An 18,357-nucleotide genomic window follows, 5' to 3' on the forward strand; every position below is an offset into this window, starting at 1 on the left:
GAAATCAGAACCTGGGCTCTTTCTCTATAGGAATAAACTCCAATCAAAGCTGGCACTGACACAGTGCAGCACAGGCAGGGGAGGGGGCGCGGAGCTTTTACTGTGCTTTCATGTGCTCGTTTCCAGGAGCCCTAATCTACAACTAGGAGACAGAAACGGAACAGGGCGCCATCCCAACACCACGGGAGAACACCAGGAATTGGTCCCTAGAGAGAGCCAAAGCAGAATACTCAAGCCAGCTGAATTAGCCCCCCCTCTCTGTCCCAGTGGGGAAAGGATAAGCCTGCGTCCCCTGCGCACACCTCTCTCCAAGAGGCAGCGTGCATGACAGGGGCATTGTACATGAAGCAGGGAAGAGGGAAGGACTGTACCCTGATGATCCCTCCTGCCCCGAGGGACACACACGTACACAACAGTCTTCTGTGTGCTGGCCTTCAGCACTTGCACAGAGAGCGAGTGTGTGTTGAGAGCCTTCTCAACAAAGCCTCCATTCAGGCTTGCATTAAAGCCATTCAGCTAGGCTGGGCACTTCTACCCTCGCATCTCCGATGTAGGGAGTCTACACAGCTACAAATGGAGAGGAACAGGGAGAGACTAGAAGCACAGGGCCTTGACATGTTAAAGTAAGCCCCTATAGTGTTCAGGTCCCATGGTTCCAGTCCTGTAGGAGATCCACAGTGCTGCAGGTCTGTCAATCACTCACTTAAGTGAATTAGCTCATTTAAGAAGCACTGACACAATGAACACCTGACTGCTTGCAGAACACCGTGGCCGAATTAAGCCAACAATGGCCTGCTTCAGCCACCAGGCCTCGTTTTGACCAGTTTGTGGGTGCTTTCCTGTCCCAGGTCTTTAACAAGCGAGGTCTCAAAGAGAACCAGGCAATCCGAGGGACTTGTCAAACTCGTCTCGGTTTTAAACCGAGGGGCTCCCGCCCAGCTCAGCCAGCGAAGTCGCTTGCTCAGCGGGCAGGTTGGTGTACAATTAGCAAGAGTTGCCTTGCTCTGATGACCAGCGCTTGCGCTCCAGACTGGGTGGGTTTATAATAAAGAATAACCCCAATGAAGACCTGTGACAAAACCAGTCACATCAGGCAAACACTGGGCTGAGTGAGAGCGAAGGAGTAACTAAACTCAGGTGATCCACTGGTCTTTGGAGCCAGGTTCAGAACAAAACATACTTGAAAATATAATAATAAACTCCTCGTCCCTGAAGTGCCCTCTCCCCCACCATATTTATTTTCCTAGAAGGCTGTGGCTGTGCTGGGAATCCCTTAACGGATACTGCCATCGATCCAGATTTCAGGAAAGAGGAGCATGCAGAGAACCAGTCTCCACATCAGACCGACACGACATTCGGGTTTCGAGGTTTGTGACTAGACTTGCCAACGTCTGTATTTATTTACTGCAGTGCACTACAGTGATGACTCTCGGCCCAGAGCAAAAGCAGACCCACATCAAACAGTTACAGTCACTTTTCAGAATGTAAGGAAGACGCTGTTTGGTTTATAAAATGTAATTTGCCCTTAGAGGACATTTTATTAAACCTGGCCTTAATAAATACAGTCATGTCTATGTGAGAACATAGGACACTCACATGCAATCAAAATTCAGCAAGGGTACCACTGTTGCAATTTCTATTATCTGAAGGCTGTGCTCACTGCTGTCTGGGTGAATAATCAGATGGCTACTGTCAATTACACATCAGGAATGTCGATAGAGCAGCATGCCCCAATAACGCCTCACCCAGCTCAGCTGTACGGAGCAGTCAGACCTGAGATACGTGGGTCTGTCCCACTCAGGACCCAGAGATCAGGCCCAGCAGAGAGATCTGGTCCCAGTGTACGCATCTCTTCTTAGCACTGCAACACGGATGTGTTCTCTGCTACTGCTTCGGCTAGGGCCTGTGACTCCCGAGTCACCGTGCGGTCTACCATGAGGGACGCGAGTGAGAGAGCACAAACGCTGGCAGCAGCAGCACCGGCAACAATCGCAGCTTTGAGAGGCTGGTCTGTGAGGACGCGATTGTTCTGAGCCAATCTGTTCGGGGGCAGCGATCACAAGAGCCTGCTGTACTCCAGCTGCTCCGGGGTGTCAGCCCAGCTCCAGGACACGCTGTGCTGTGCGGGATTTCGTTTCAGGAAGCTCTCCTAGAGCAGGGAGAAAGGCTGCACCCAGCTGAAGATGGGACAGGGTTATAAACAAGGAAAAAGAATTCCTCTTCAGGATGTGTAAGCTACAGGCCCTTGTGTAATTATATACTGATGAAGCAGAAACTGAAATATAAAAATCTGTATTTGTACATTACTTTTCAAATTAATTTAACTGAGCCCATCGGTCTGCACAACTTTACTCGACATTAGGTAGAAAGCAGGAAAGATCAAGCACCTTCTCTTACAAGCAAGAACCCTTTTGGAAAATGTGGGAAAAAAGCTGCCTGTAATGGAAAAGCAATATAGTCAGGGCCTGGCACTGCAGATTCTGGAGGAGGTGGTCAGACATTGACTCGAGTCAGGGCAGTACTACTGTAAACCCAGAAACCCATTAATAAAACAACAAAGTGACAGAGTAGACAATTGTACTTGTAAAAGTGCAATTCCAGGAAGGTTTGCCTCTGAAAATTCATATTGCCTTAACAACTCCCACAGCACAATGTGTTGCTCCCAGTCATATCCATGCTCAAGTTACAGTTGCTGGTACCTCAAAGACAGCCCGTGACTCAGACCCCTGCTCTGCTCCATTTCCGATACAGCATGATGATGGAACAGTAACATGTCAAGCGAGAATCTCCCAGGTTCCTCCACAAAGCCCTTAGCACCTTGGGCCCACGTGTGGAACAAGGCTGCAATTCCAGTTTGGCACAGAAAAGAAAAAAACAATGCATGCAATATGAACCACTCTTTTCCTGATTTTTTTCAAAAAGGCACGAGTTCTTTTGTCAGGCAAGGCAAAATTCCTAAACATGATGTAAGCAGCATTATTCTCCTCTGTAGTGGTTGCTCTGGCCCCATGGTTCAGCACTAACGTGATTCAGACAGACTTTTTACACTGCACAAAAGGCTAGAACAAGGCCATCGGGCAGAGAAGTGTGTGCACACACAATCTCATTTTGTCTTCTGCCATCGATCAGTGTTTTTTTTGCAATATGAAAACATTTCCCCCCCCCAAGCGTTAACAGTAAGAAAGCATGAATAGAAATGGTGATCCAACACTGGCACAACAAAGCAGAACTAGAATTCAATTTGATATGTACACATATAAAAAAAATAACCGGTCGGACATAATTTGTTCAACCCAGTTTGAACTGCATGGTGTGCATGTAGAAACTGCACCTCCCAGGACACCTGCAGGCCAGGAAGTACAATCGACAGCACCCCACCCCGCCTTCCTAGCACTTCTTTGAGGGGGATCAATACAGAATCAGTCTCCTCTAAAACCAAAGGGAAGGGTGCAAAAGGGAAGATGGGCATCACCTGTACTCCTACAGAAACCAGAAAAAAACAGGAGTCCTGTGATCGCACATGCACGGAGTCTCTGGGATGGGGGGATGGGAGTCTGGGTTTGGTCCATAAGCATCAGCCCCAGCATGGAGCTGTATGCCTTCTTGCTCAGCATGATGTGCTAGTGCCACATGAAAATGGGTCCTCAACACCTGCTCGGGCCCTGCCTGAGCACCAGGCTGAGCTGGCAGAGCTCTTTGCTTGGTGCTGCAGGCAAACTCTCAGGGAAAAGCTGCCCATTTTCACAGAACAGGGCTATGCATGCGTGCTTTTTTTTAACGCACGGCTCTCCATGTGTATGCCTTTCAGGTCTGGCTGGGTGGGTCTGTGGTACGCCTGGCATAAACGTGAATATGAAGACCATGGGGAAAGATGAGACAACTTCTGGAACCGAGTCATACTAGAACCAGTATCTTTAACCGGGCAGAGGAATTTGAGAAGCAATGCAAATTGGACCAGATAATTTGGTGCTGACCACCTGAAACCCACCAGAACCCAAAGTCTGGACGGAAGACCCCACAGCCAACATCAAGATAGACTCAGCAAAGCTCACTCTGTGGTCCTTCTTCTGTGCTGCTGGGACACTTCTATCAACACCAGTCTACATTATACCCCCTGGTAGACAACAGCAGCAGGTTTCAATCACACACAATCAATTTTAAGGACATAGAGGAATAAGTAAGATGATTCCAGTTCATCTTCTGTGTTTGCCTTTTCACATTTGCATTGTCCAATGATCCTTCCAAAATTTCACTGTGGTACAGAGAGCTTTTCAGTTTCTTCCTTCATTGCTTAGAAAACTGACTAGAAACAAATGAGCACCCTCTTGTGGAAAAAGGCATCAGTCTGGGTGGTGCCTCCTGCAACGCGCCTTCCTGTAGGGCTGTTTGAGTGCAGAACCGGGAGGATTGCCACCGAAGAAGGCAGTATGACCTCCGAGCCTCTAGGGGGCAGTGCTGCAGGGTGAACTGTGCGTGGGACCACTCTAGCGCAGAGTGGAACGCAGCTCGCTAATCCGCTGGCGGAGGTGCGACACAAACTCAAACATGGTGGCGGCCAGGCTCTGGTGGATGAGGTAGCGTGGTAAACGACCCTGAGAAAGAAGGAGAGACAGGAAACCTCAGGGCCAAAACAAGCAACACCCATTCAAACCCACAGGAACAGGGCGACAGACACATAATCCTACTCCAAGACAACAGGGTGCCCACCTTAAGGTCTGTGTTGAGGACCCATATAAAGGTGCAGAGAGATGGGTTGGTGTTGGACTTCAGGACCACAAAGCCTCCTGGACCATTCTCACCCCTGCAAGAAACAGCACTGTTTATATCCTCCGCAGACAGGAAGATCTGCTTACTTACAGCAGTGGGACTGAGGGGACTGTCTGTTAGCTTGGTAATATTAAACGGCTGATCTGCAACTATATAGAGAAAGGCAGCAAGTGTAAAGTATGGAGACCTGAGACCTGACCACCACACGGACACACTGGGCAGCAGCCTGGGAGCAAGCCGAACAGGAAGTGTCCAACTCACCTGACGTAGCGGACGTGGGGCGGCTTGGACTCGTGATTGGTTGCCTTTCCTGCAGAGATGTAGCGGTCCCGCCTCCTCTCCACCCTCCGGACATTCACAAAGTCCCTGACAGACACCGAGAGAGAGGGAGACCTGCAGTCAACCGACACTGTCATCACCCAACAGGGGTGGGGGGATGAAAGAGAGAGAGAGATGAAAACGAGCAGTTTTGGGCCGAGCGTTTCGACAGGATACCTGGGTGAGACGACACCCCCTGCTGCTCCTGCCGATACATCATAGGACACCATCGTGTTGTCGTCCACCCTCTGCAGGATCTGCGGCACAGAGAGTACAGCTCTCGCACATCACATTACTCCTATCCTGGAGGCCTTGCACTGGCTTCCTCTCAGGTTTTGTGTCGACATCAAAATCCTCATGCTCACCTATAAGGCTCTGCATGGCTTGGCACCTCAGTACCTGTCTGAACTATTATCGCCCTACTCCCCACCTCGCAACCTTCGCTCTTCTAATTCTGGTCTCCTAACTGTCCCCCAAGCCTGTCTACATTCTATGGGTGACAGGGTCTTCTCCTGTTATGCTGTAAAGGGCTTTGAGAAGCCATGATTAAAGCCGCTATATAAAATGAAGTTTATTATTCAATTAGTAATGCACTGTATGGTCTAGTAATTACAACCACAGCTCACTGTACATAAAGGCTTCAGCCTAATGAGTTAAGCGTTAATTAATAACCATTAAACAACAATTGGACAGCCCCACACAACCCAGATCCACAGCACCTGGCAGGCAGAGATGGTTCTGTTCCACTGCACCATCTTCTCAGGCTGCAGAATGACCTCCTGATACACCAGCTCCGCAGGGCACTGCATGAGGGCCTGGTCAGGCACAGGCACACCAGACAAAGACAAGTGTCAAAGACGCATGGCACCCAAATGTTTACTTTAGAAACCTTAACACTCCAAGAAGCTAATTATTTTAAAAAATGTTGCTTTTCTTGCTTCAGGCCTACAGCCTGCAGTTGCTATTAATCAGCTTTAACATCATGCAACATCTTTCTAAAACTTGAGTAATTATTTGAAAACTAATAGATCCTTCATTTATAGCGACATTTAAATTTCTGCCTGGCACATTATGCCGAGATTGAGAGATTACACTATCAATTTATGTATAATTTCAGTACCAGGATTACATTCTAAGTAACATTTTAATGTTCTAAAAGGGAATTCAGAAATACTACATTCTAAAAAACCATTAATCCTCATGCAGATTTAAAAATGCTGGATGGAAGCACAGACTAGGCTGAGGGAGATGGCTGTCACCTTGAGGATGAAGGTCTTGCCATGGAAGGGGATCTCCAGGGAGTAAACAGCATCTCCATGCTCCTAAAAATCATCAATAACTTGTTACACACGGATACACACAGAGAGAGCAACACTGCACACACCACAATCCTGACTGTGCAACTAGAATTGCCGTGAAGTTAAACACACTCATCTCTGGTAGAAAATCACACACAAACCAAGGTCACGACAATACGTTACAAACGACTCCATTCCTCAATCACAATCGCACACAAGCACACCACCCGGGAAGTAAAACTGCACAAAGAAGAGCTTTCACAAACAGACTAAGAGAAAGGCCCCATGCGCTAGTAACCACCGCCAGACTCCCTGGGATGTTGCCGCGAGACGGACAGACTCACGTTGCTCTTTTCTCGTTTCCAGTTCTCCTCCTGCGCGAGGATCTGATCGACGATGGCCATCGCCTCCCGGCCCTGCCGCACAAACTCCTTCTCCTGACAGATGGCGACAGGAAGAGAGAGAGATTGGACTTCCTGGTACAGCCCAGACGCCGGGCCTGGGGTGGGGGAGTCTAGCACCGACCCACAGAGCCACGCGGCACAGAGACGAGCAGGGAATTTCACCTCTACATGCACTCAGGCACTGCGCACCTGGGGGGTCACGGCTTTGCGCCCATGGGTCTCCTCCTCCTGCTCGTCATCAGATCCTGTGGAGAGACAGCCGTCAGGCCAGACCAGCAACAGTGAGGTCGCGAGTCTAGCTGGTTTTCATCAGCTCTTTAAACACCCGCTAGTTAAGGACTTACGAAGACAAACAGTCCATCCACCTCTCTACAAATCAGAAAACCCCTTAAACAACCAGTCCTGGCAAGGACTGAACCGACTGCTCTCCTGCACAGGATCATTGCAGGGCTGTGGAGAAAGGAACAACTCTCTGAAAAACCACTCAAGTCAAACAGCCTTCTGCAGAGAGAGGAAACCAGAGCTCAGGGGAAAAAAAACAAACAAACTCAGGAAGGACTCAACACAGACAGAAGGGTAAAGTTAGAACTGAACCCTGGACCCTGGCACGGACACAGCAGCCACTGTACTGTTCCACAAAAACAGGTTGCAGAGCAAACAAACACTGAGGTGTGGAGCTGCCAATCAATAGCATTATTGATCAGCATGACCCAGTGATTACTGGGCTTCAGAAGCCAGGAGGGGCTTGTAGCTCTCATTCTCTCGGGTCTTTACATGATTACTGCGCCTGTGTCTTTTACCCCCCCCCCCCAAGTCACTGACAGCTGAATAGTGACGCATAAAGAACCTGCATGAACATGGCTCTCCAAGCCTAGAAGTGGTCACCACTGATGTGCGTGTGTTGCAGGGCGCAAACAGCCATCTCACCTGCTGGAGACTCAGGCGGGGAGTAGAACTGGCCATCGGAGAAGGCTTGGGCATAGATCAGGGGTCCCCTCTCCAATGCTGCATTCACAACTGATAGATAAGCTGAAAGAGAGGGGATCACTGAGTGACAGACATACACAGGCAGAGACAAGTATAGAACGGGGGGAAATGTGGAAGCTGGAGACGGAGAAGGAAAGTGAAAAACAGAGTATAGTAGCATGAAGTCTATGATTCACAAAACCGTCTCTTTCTCTCCATGTAGAACAATCTTACACCCCCTACACACACATCCCCTCTCGCTCCTTTTCTCACCCCTCTCCTCCTCTGCCTCCTGCGTGAGCACTTTGAAGTCGAGGAACCACGTCTCCAGCCAGGCCACGACGAAGGAGGTGATGGGCAGCACATACCCAAAGGCATTCTTGAACAGGGGCTGGGGGAGACCGGAGAACACCAGCTATCAGAGCAGACCCGGGTGTGCCAGGGCGTTTTCTGTTACGCTTAAAACTACAAGTCATCATCCTTTTCAGAGTATTTCCAACAATCTCTTACTTGAACTCCATTTTTCCCCAAAACTAAAAAGACTTCCACTTTTCCCTTGTGGCCATACAAGGACAGGCAGACCTGATGCAGGGAAAACACTACTGTGGCTGTACCGCCTAGCGCAATGCACTGCCGGCACAAAGGTATCACATCACACACAGCCCAACCCCAGAGAGCACCAGGACAGTGTTGCTCTGGAATCACTTAAAAGTAACAAGGTTCACTCCTTCAAAGAAAGCCTTACACAGGATAAACAAACTGAATATTTTTGGTCTTGAAGAAGACATATACAAGTGGACTTAATTCAAGCTACGTTAACCCCAGTGCACTGCTTTCTTCTAGGTGAACTGAAAGAGTCAGACAGGCAAAAGGACCCCCTCTTGTTTCTAAGCTGGTGATCTGGCAGAAAGTTTACAATTTTAACAATTGTGGAAGTCAAATAGGAAAATAAGTGTAAATTAAGGGGACTCGGAGATCATTTTCATACAGCTGGGGCTCTTTGAAACATTGTCCACTCACACCGGACAAGATGACCTTGGCGACGAGGAAGGAGCTGGTCACGAGGGTGGTGATCTGGGAGAGAAGGAAAGGACAGCAGACAGTTCATCATGGAATTCAAACAGCTCTTTTAGAAGAGAACTTTGACGATTCTGCAATCGGCAGTTAGGTGGTTGCTGTTGTTGTTTCCCCAGGTTCTCCATGAGCCCGGCGTCACTCCTCTGGACCGGTTCTTACCGCGATGACCCACCAGTGTCGCAGTCTCAGGGCCGCGTAGCCCAGCTGCAGCAAAACGAACCGGAACACCGCCAGGAGCTGGGAGAAAAGAACAGGAAAGGAACAGGTTCACACCCTGTACCTACATGTGCCAAACAGCCTTCATGAAGGTGTCAGAAGACCCCTGCATCATTACTGCACCCAATATAGTGAATCCCAAGAGTTAATCAGAACCACGTTTCGTTGGTTAATCAGATTTGCAGTAAATGAGCAGTCTTCACTTATTATAATGAGTCTAATCGGCTGGACTTCACACCACTCGCTTGCATAATTTCTGACTGTAAAAGGAGACTCACAAAAATGTCGAAGAAAGAAGACGTGAATTTGTAGCGGATGACCTCTTCTTCCAGGTTCTCCCAGATAGAGTCCTTTATCTGAGGACAGGGGACACAGATAAGGACACTGGGTCAACAACAGCAGCAGAGAGACTAACAGACATGCACAGAGACGGGACTTAAGCTACGGGTTCCGACAGCTAGGTTGAAGTATTTAAATTTGTCAAACATCCTGAAAAAAGCCAAACCAATAGACAAAATAGCAAAACACAAAATACAAGACAAATGTAAATTAAGTATACGCAGATCCAAGAGAACAGGAGCCACGTCGTCATACAAAGCACTGTGGAAGACATGAACAAGGTGTCCAGACATGTTGTTCATTTCCTGGAAACAGGCTGGACAGGGTCTAAAATCAATTAGCTGCTAACTCATTTGGGTACACAAGGGTCAAAAAGTCTCGGCTCATTTGCAACTTGTCTTATTTTCTAAGAAAAACCTGAAGAGAAAGAGAGTGGGACGAAGGCACTGACATTGAGCTCGATGATCCACAGCAAGGAGATGAAGAGGAGGTCGAAGGTGACGAAGAGGCAGAAAGTCCGGCGGACGTCAGAGATGAGCCTGCGCTCCCCAGGGGCAAGGTAGTATGGAGGCAGGGACAAGGAATTCTGGGAGTACGAGGCGTTCAGAGAGGCGATGGCTGGGAGACTGGCCCCCAGGTCTCCATTCTCCACCCCCCCCGGCATCTTACTGCACTCTAAAGGGAGAAGACAGGGATGGGAAGAGAATTCCTGCTGAAGACGTGTTTTACAGGAGAATCAATCCATGCATTGATTATGTAGAAGTGTACTGCTGCCGTCATGCGTTTCAGACATGACTTCCTAGTTTCACAGGCAAATCTGGAGCTTTCTTTTTCTCAGAAGCCTCACCAAATTACCTCTTTGCTTGCCTGTGATGACACGGAAGGGGGATTCAGCACACATGCCTACAGAGAACAGGCACTTCTGCTTTCTACAGCCTCAACACCCCTGCCTGGGTTCTCCACAGTGCTGACTGTAGAGGCTGACTAAGTACTTGAGGTCACAGGCGAGTTTCTTCAAATCCCCCAGCTACTAGGTTAGAAAATTTCCAAAACACTTGAACAGGGTGAGAGGGTGATGGCATCAGTGTCTCTGTTTTGATACATAATAGTTTTAAAATACGACTAAGGATCTCACTCCCTTTCGACTTAATATGGACAAATACTGCCCACTTAAGACTGAAGGCTACCCTAAGTAGCAAGCAGATGTCCCCCTTGAACAAGGGTATCATTAACCCAGCTCCTGGAGAGTCACAGCATTGAGGCAGCATAAAATGGTTGATGCTCAGACACATTAATGACAATTATTAAGCAATTAGTAAGCAACTGAAAAGACTGTTTCATTCAGACCTCAGCTGGAATAAAAACCAGAGGGAATTATTAATCTCTTAGATGAGAACTGCTGTCCTCTGCTCTAGGAGGAAACAAATGTCTTAAGCATGTCCAGAGAATTTGGTTCCTTTAGTCTTGTCCGAAACTGAAAGCAGGAGGACCTTCTTCACACAGAGGATTGCAGAGGTACAGAACAAACCACCCACTGGCACTGATTCTCTCATCTGGACAGCTGTTACAGCCCCTTCACAGATCACAGCTCCGAGGGTCCTGTCGACCAATCCCCTTCCATACTGCCCTCTGCTGTGGTCAGGCCCATCACTGGATACTGGGAGCCTGTGGGCTTTCACTGCAGGCTGTGCCCCAGGAACCCCCCTGAGCAGGGCACCCCATCTCTTCTTCGTCTGGGGTCGCCTCTCTGTTGCTGTGCAAAAGTCAGATGGGGACTCTGCACCACTACTAAGACTACTAGGCCATCACTGGAGTCCAGCTCCCCTCTACTGTGGACATGTTTACAACTCGCTGTCTCAGGAAGGCTGGAAGGATCGCTAAGGACACCAGTCATCCTGCTTTCTCACTTTTCTCCCCCCTTCCCTCTGGTCAGCGTTATAGGAGCACAAAGGCACCAACCTCCAGATTCAGAGACAGTTCCTTCCCACAAGCTGTCAGATCAATGAACTCTACCCCTACCTCTGGCACACACTGATGTTTTAAGTTGTATGTTTTTTAACTTGCTGTTGCTGCTGTGATGTGCTTATGTTTTTGACGATTCCTTTAATGTCTTTGTATTGGAGCACACATGCAAATAAGCGTTTCATTGCACTTGCGCACGTGACAAGTTAACTGAACTGGAACCAATACTACACTCTTAATACTAATGCTGGCACAACGATCGTTCAACCCCCGTACCCCAGCCTCTCCCCCTTCCCCCATTAGCTTGGGAGAGGTTAACAGGTCCACCGTATGTAGAAACAGGAAGCTGTACTTTAAAAACCCCAAACAATTCCATCATATTTCTGTCCTCGGGGTCATGCATACCCCTCACTCCTCCCAAGTTAAAAAACGAGCTAGGCAAACCCACGTGACCTCCCCCCCCTTTTTCCCCGAATTTTCTCGAGTTCCTAATTTAGCTTCCAGCGCATTTGATGTTCCATATTTGCATGTTGGTTATTTACGCCGCTTGCTTAATAAGACATCTGCTGATGATTCCTGTTTCACCCCTTATAGTAAAGAGTCCGGAAACAGCAGCCCTAGCGCGGTGTGTTTTACTGGTGGAAAGAAACAGAATGGCAGACGGTCATGAATATCTTTCTGATATAACTTAAAAGCGTGCAAAATATTTCAAACCGAGGAACAACTGAAGTACCGGGGATGACAGCGACCTTAAAAACGTTGCGCTTTTCGAGTTGCACACCGTCACTGAAACACTCTTCCAAGTAGAAAACTCGAACAGGCATCAAAGCCGGATGAGGTAAAACAACAAAACACGGTTCAGATCGGTGTCAAAATAAACAGGTATTTGCAAAGATCGCTTGCCTGGTCACTCTTATCCACCCTGTTGGGTCGAAGTCCGTATATCGACTTTACACCGAGATCGGCGACACTCTGGCCGCATCGATTCCTCGCTATCCGGGCTGCAACAAAACTACAATAAAAGGTCCAGGAAGAAGGTGTCGCCAATATGGGGCACCTCTCTGTGTACCGTAGCTCATATAAAACATTTCTTGCACTAAGAGGAACGAACAGTAGAGCAAATTCGATTCGTCGGTGTGAATGGTGTGCTGTTGAGACACCAGGGGTAACAACTAGTCATTTTAAATGGAGCTTTATCGTCCCCTGGGGCAAGTGTGTTTTACAGCAGAGTCCAACACAACAAAAACATCACACACAATGAGTACAGTCAAATAGTCTTACAGCGCTACTGCATGATGGGAAGACTTCTCCATCACTGTAATTTCAAAACGAATTCAATCATATGCGATGCTCTCGCCACAGTACAGGGGCAGCAGAAGCAGCAGCAGCACAAACACGACTAGTACAATTACAAGCACGGTAAATAAAACACATTACCTCTTGCTGGTAGGAGACGGGTCTAGCCCCCTACCCTAACTGGCCCTGGGACAGAACTGAGATGATCTGACAGTAATTCATCTACCGTTTTCGGATCTTGCGGCGGCACGCAGTTTCGGAATCGATTGTGGAGAAGCTGAGGCTCCGACGAACAGCTGTGCTAAAGGTAGTCGCGTTTCGAGCAAAAAAAACTTCTGCTTCTCTCTACACTGCCTAGCAAGATGAAAAATAAACCAGGGAACAGCAGATAAGTCAGGAACTCTCCCCCTCCCCCCTCTATAAACAATCACAACAGCTTAAGAATATTACCCGACGACTCGTACAACTTCTAAAAAAAAACAACGTATTTTTATACGACAAAAAGCAAAAGCACAATGTTTGAGAATAAACCGAAACTCACCTGATCATACTAATCACGTTCGCGCTGACTTCCGGAAGACGACGTAACTGTATAGCCGTACACATCCGGTTGACGAGTGCGCGCACGCACGCACACACGGAAAGAGAGACCGGAGGTTTATGCACGGAAGAGAACAGCAAAATAAAGTCTACACGTGAAAAACAGTGCCCAGATCTCTACTGCCACCACAAGGCCCTGCTGAAGCTTAAGAAGAGACCCCACAGCCAGCTGGTTCTGAAGCTCATTACCCTGGGCCACAATGACACTAGTCAGCCTCATCAGGACAGCACTGCGAAAACATCACAAATCAAACTTAACCAAATCACAGGACATGCTAAATAACACTACTTCACCCACTGTGAACTCTTTTCGAGAAACATCCTGGGATTTTTAATGACCACAGTGAGTCAGGACTTCGGTTTTACGTCCAATCCAAAGGATCATTTTTTTCAGTATAGAGTCCCTAGTAAAGGACTACATCTCCCAGAAAGCTCTGCTTAATCAGTCATACCGCCATCCCGTGGAAATTTGAGGAATAACAACAATGTGGTCAGTTCACTTTAATAATTAGTGACCGCACATAACTTCACAAATTCATTTTAGAATGAAAACGTTCGCTCTCAAATGTAACTTTTAGCAGGTGCAGTTTTTACTTTCTTCCTTCATATTAATATGAATACTAAAATGTTACACTTCTTATTAAAGAACAAGAAGTCCTAAAACACTTTGCAAACTAAAAATGCAGGAAGGTTTCTGTTGATATTTGCTTTCACTACATCCTGCAGCATCTGGGATCTCTGGGAATATTTGCGAGTCTCTGTGTTGTTGATTGTAGCTCTGTATTCAACAACATCATCCCAGAATTCCTCCACAATAAACCCTCCTATTTGAATGTTCTTCTCCCCACCTGCCAGTGGACGATCTATTTGCCTAGCACACAGAAGGCAGTATGGGCGGATGGGTCTTGTTTGTCAGCACTGTTGCACCTCAGGGCTGTGTTGTCTCCCCATTACTTTACTCCCTGAACACCTGAAGAGGAAACCAGACAGAGGAGGGAAGTGGATGTCCACAGCAACCTTCAGCTCAACAGCCTCCAAACAGAGAAACAGAGGAAATGTTCATTGATTTTTCGAAAGACCCTCCAGAACCCATCCCTGTAGAAATCAACAAGGTCGTAGTGAGCAGAGTGGAGTCTTTCAAGTTCCCAGGAATAAAAAAATCTTGAACACCCTCACATGGGATGCAAATGCAGCCATATCACCCTGCAACTCACACCTGGCAACCCACTGAAGCTCAGCAGGTGTGAGCCTGGTCAGTACCTGGATGGGAGACCTCCTGGGAAAAACTAAGGTTGCTGCTGGAAGAGGTGTTAGTGGGGCCAGCAGGGGGCGCTCACCCTGCAGCTCATGTGGGTCCTAATGCCCCAGTATAGTGACGGGGACACTATACTGTAAACAGGCGCTGTCCTTCGGATGAGACGTAAAACCTAGGTCCTGACTCTCTGTTGTCATTAAAAATCCTAGGGCCTCTCTCGAAAAGAGTAGGGGTGTAACCCCAGCGTCCTGGCCACATTTCCCATTGGCCTTTATCAATCATGGCCTCCTAACAATCCCCCTCTCTGAACTGGCTTCATCACTCTGCTCTCCTCCCGACTGAGAGCTGGTGTGTGGTGAGCGTTCTGGCGCACTATGGCTGCCGTCGCATCATCCAGGTGGATGCTGCACATTGGTGGTGGTGGAGGGGAGTCCCCATTACCTGTAAAGCGCTTTGAGTGGAGTGTCCAGAAAAGCGCTATATAAGTGTAAGCAATTATTATAAATGTTATCAGCATCACCAGATGCAGCGGACCAGAAGTTGCATTTCCTGCATCAGTCATCCCTCTGACGGACAGGCGTCCCGTCCCAGGAGAAGCCCTGGCCCGAAGAGCTGATGTGATGGGACATGGACATCTCATCTATTTCAAGAGCACCTGAGAAGGAATGGTGGAACACTATATTCCGTTTCTGGGGTGCAGCTGAACACTAGAGGGCGACCAATGCAAAGTTAACACCCTACAGGACAGACGGGAAACAAAGCTTTGTGCTCGGATGTGTTTCTTGCACCTTACATGGCATTAAAATGTATTTAAACTGCGGAGTTTCATCTTTAAGTCCAGATATGTCCCAATACCTATGTTCACCTAAAATGGGGGGATGGAACACAAGTTGTATTATTCTTAAATATAAAGCATATGCAGTATTCACAGAAATATCCAGAAATAAAAGGTGACGTTCTGTGCTTTTAACTAATATTCATCTTTTCATCTCAAATCCGAATTGCTGGAGAATCCTTGAAAATAGCAATTCTGACTTCACTGTCCCAGCACTTATGGAGGGCCCTGCATGTCTCCATGTGTATAGTTCTGTAATGATTTGCAAAATCACCAAACACACCCAAACAAGCAAAACATATCTGCCCAGAATTTGTAATGCAGACAGAGGACCCAATAGGTTCAGGGCACGAATCTTACTTTTAAGGAGAAAATCTCTCTGGGTGCATTTTGTGATATCAAAAGATTTCAGATTATCCCTGCTCACACAGAAGGGCTATTTTATTTTCAGAGATCTTACCAGTTTAATTTTGCTTCATATATATGCCTGTAACGTATTCCAGTACCAGTGAGACTGGGGGGTCAAGGAGGGTCAAGGTGTCTGTGGCAGGACATTATTCTTCTCACCCCTCCAAAAACTAAAGAGATTCATTTTAAAATCCTTAATAACATATATTGTTGTAAAGAATCCCAGAGTAAAAGCTTTAACCTTGACTGTAAATCCTGTATTTTTAGTGAGTCTGATTTTACAACAACTGAACATTTTTTTTTTACCGTCAACATGACAGCAAGCTGGTGTTCGGCTTGTCTGTGGAGTGGGTAGTGAGTCAGTTCTGGACTGCTCCTTCTTGGGTCACGTCCTTTGAAGCTGGTGCTCGTGTGGTCAGTGGGAGGGCAGGAGGCAGTTGTGTCCTGGGTAAATAGTGACAGGGAGTTTACCATACCGCAGTGCCAACGGCAGTGTGCAGCAGGTCTAATGGTATTTCGCTCTTTGCAATATATGGGTTCTTGAAATGCTCTCATATAGGATGGACTGAACATTCATGATCAGACTGTTTCGAAATGTAATACCAGCACTGTTGCCTTTTCCACTCAGAAGAAATTGTGCTACAGTATATGTTCCCTGTATCAAAACCTTAAAGTCATTTTTGTAAATCCTGGCTTCACAAAGCCCACTAAACAACTGGGAACAGGGAGGAAACTCCCCAGACCTGCAGCCCAGTATGACGTCTCCTGTCACAGCCCGAGGAACGCAGAGTGTGCCTGTCAGTAATAAAAATGTTTTATGTAACATCCAATAATATGTTTTTACTGTAAATGTTTGTAAATTGTCTGTGCTTTGGCAACACTGAAATTCATGCCAACGGATCCCTTTGAATTTGTCTTTGACACAGAGAGCTTGCTGATACAGGCACGTCCCTGCGTCAGTGTCTGTGTACTGTCAGCCTCGAGCACGGGACATTCCTGACCCCCCTTCACTGTCCCATCCCCAGCCTCCCTGGAGATACTTAGAGCCCCTCCCGCTGAAGCCCGCACTGACAATACAGGTGTAAGACTTATGTCATCATAAACAAGGCCTGCAAAACACAACGCTAATGGCACACCTGATCCGGCTCATTACGTGGCTACACACCCCAGGGGTGTTCTGCGTTCTGGAACTGTTCTGCGATTCTTACGCTCTCTTTTGTAAATGTGATAAATTCCCTGCCTGGCTTTGAAGTTTCAGAAAGGACCACCCTGGCTGGAAACCAGTTTAAAGAAAAATGTAAGCAGGCACTTCACTGTTTCCCTGTTCTGGTCAAACAGTATCTTTGTTTTTTTATATTAATGGTGCATTTAAGTTTGTCCCAACTCAGTTAAGCTCTGTTGTATGTAATTTTCTCTTGAGCAGCTTCAGAGCCACAGCCTGGAAGCTGAATCACAACTCCAGGAGGAGGAAGAGGTGTGGCGAATGTTTGTTTTACTGCCCTGTGACGGTGTACCCTGGGTACCCTGCCTTGTGCCGAAAGCTTGCCGAGACAGGCTCCAGCTCTCCCGCAACCCTCAACTGGAAGACGCAGTTAATAAATGGATGGATGTAATGTTTGTTTTGTTATATACACCTCCACACCCGCGTCTCACCTCTGCAGAGGTTTCTCAGATCCAGGTGAGAGTTGGGCGGGATGGGACCGAGAACCTCCGAGATTTCAGTGGGCAAGTCTGTGACGATGGGCCCTGAAGATTACTTTCCTCGCCACATCTCTTCCGCAGAGACATCACTCAGCTCAAAGGCTGTGGCTCTGAAGCTCTTTAAGGGACAATTACATGCAACAGACCTCAGGGATGAACAAAGTGAACAGCCTCATCGCGTCTTAGGTACGGATTTCTGCTGGGGACCCGTGATTACAGGGGTTTTAAGGAAAACTATCCAGACACCTGTTGTCCATTTGCATGGTTGTGCTGTGCAGTTTCACCTCCTCAAAGAGCATCTGAAAATAACACATGATGCTGGCTACAGGGCAACCAGGAGTGATCACACAGCACAAGCCTTAAAAATTGTGTATGCACAGTGACACAGCCCTGATGGATCAAGATTTCCAGTATCTTGCAGCACAAAAACCATATCAATTTGTTCCCTGCTCACCGGCGCCTCCTGATCCATCTGATTTTTCCTGCCATTGGGTCTAACTGCTGAGGGATTATGCTAGGCCCTGGCTCCAGGCTTGGTTACCCCCTTCTCCTAACAGATTCCAGATGGAGTAGTCATAATAATAATCCAACGCTTTAGCCAGTAATCCTGGGTGAGCGCTGGGAGCCGCTGAGCCGTGCAGTCAGTTTAACCGGAGCCGCGCCAGACTGGAGTTCAGCATGCCATTCAGAGAATCCCTGCTATGTCTGCACTATGGTCAGAACAAGCAACGCAGTCCACAGGCCTGACAGGCTTCGTCAGACACTACGGCTCTGCTGTCCACTCCAGCACCCTACAGGAAAACCTCAGGTGAGAGGTCAATGGATTGTGGGAAAGACAAATTCAGGATTCAGGTCCGGATTGAGTTCTTCACCGGGCACATGTGTAAAACCTGGAAGTATATGATGGCCAATCGC

General features: G+C 47.7%; 1 protein-coding gene across 2 annotated transcripts; it reads right to left on the minus strand.

The window, feature by feature from the left end:
* Positions 1–2,276: 2,276 nt before the first annotated feature.
* Positions 2,277–13,241, minus strand: stard3 (StAR related lipid transfer domain containing 3). 2 transcript variants are annotated; one of them, XM_088906338.1, is made up of 15 exons: positions 13,185–13,241; positions 9,837–10,060; positions 9,325–9,402; positions 8,990–9,067; positions 8,774–8,827; positions 8,027–8,144; positions 7,715–7,816; positions 6,977–7,032; positions 6,728–6,820; positions 6,345–6,407; positions 5,805–5,900; positions 5,263–5,342; positions 5,029–5,133; positions 4,708–4,801; positions 2,277–4,592 (listed from the first exon to the last, which is right to left on the minus strand). In XM_088906338.1, exons 2-15 carry the CDS (start codon positions 10,047–10,049, stop codon positions 4,485–4,487), a joined length of 1,338 nt encoding a protein of 445 aa, XP_088762464.1. In that variant the 5' UTR covers positions 10,050–10,060; positions 13,185–13,241; the 3' UTR covers positions 2,277–4,484. The 2 variants fall into 2 exon arrangements, with proteins under 2 accessions (XP_088762464.1, XP_088762465.1); XM_088906339.1 differs by lacking the exon at positions 13,185–13,241 and adding an exon at positions 12,785–12,805.
* Between the last annotated feature and the right edge of the window lie 5,116 nt (positions 13,242–18,357).

Source organism: Atractosteus spatula, chromosome 26 (assembly GCF_055471065.1).
Source record: "Atractosteus spatula isolate fAtrSpa1 chromosome 26, fAtrSpa1.hap1, whole genome shotgun sequence".
NCBI classification, from domain to species: domain Eukaryota; kingdom Metazoa; phylum Chordata; class Actinopteri; order Semionotiformes; family Lepisosteidae; genus Atractosteus; species Atractosteus spatula.

Bases quoted from the DNA above. Each gene is read 5' to 3' on its own strand.
- stard3 (XM_088906338.1), bottom strand. From the start codon at position 10,049: ATGCCGGGGGGGGTGGAGAATGGAGACCTGGGGGCCAGTCTCCCAGCC. The intron at 9,068-9,324 runs GTGAGTCTCCTT...CTTTTCTCCCAG, and splicing joins CTTCTTTCTTCGACATTTTT to CTCCTGGCGGTGTTCCGGTT. The intron at 5,134-5,262 runs GTATCCTGTCGA...GGTGTCTGTCAG, and splicing joins GGGGGTGTCGTCTCACCCAG to GGACTTTGTGAATGTCCGGA.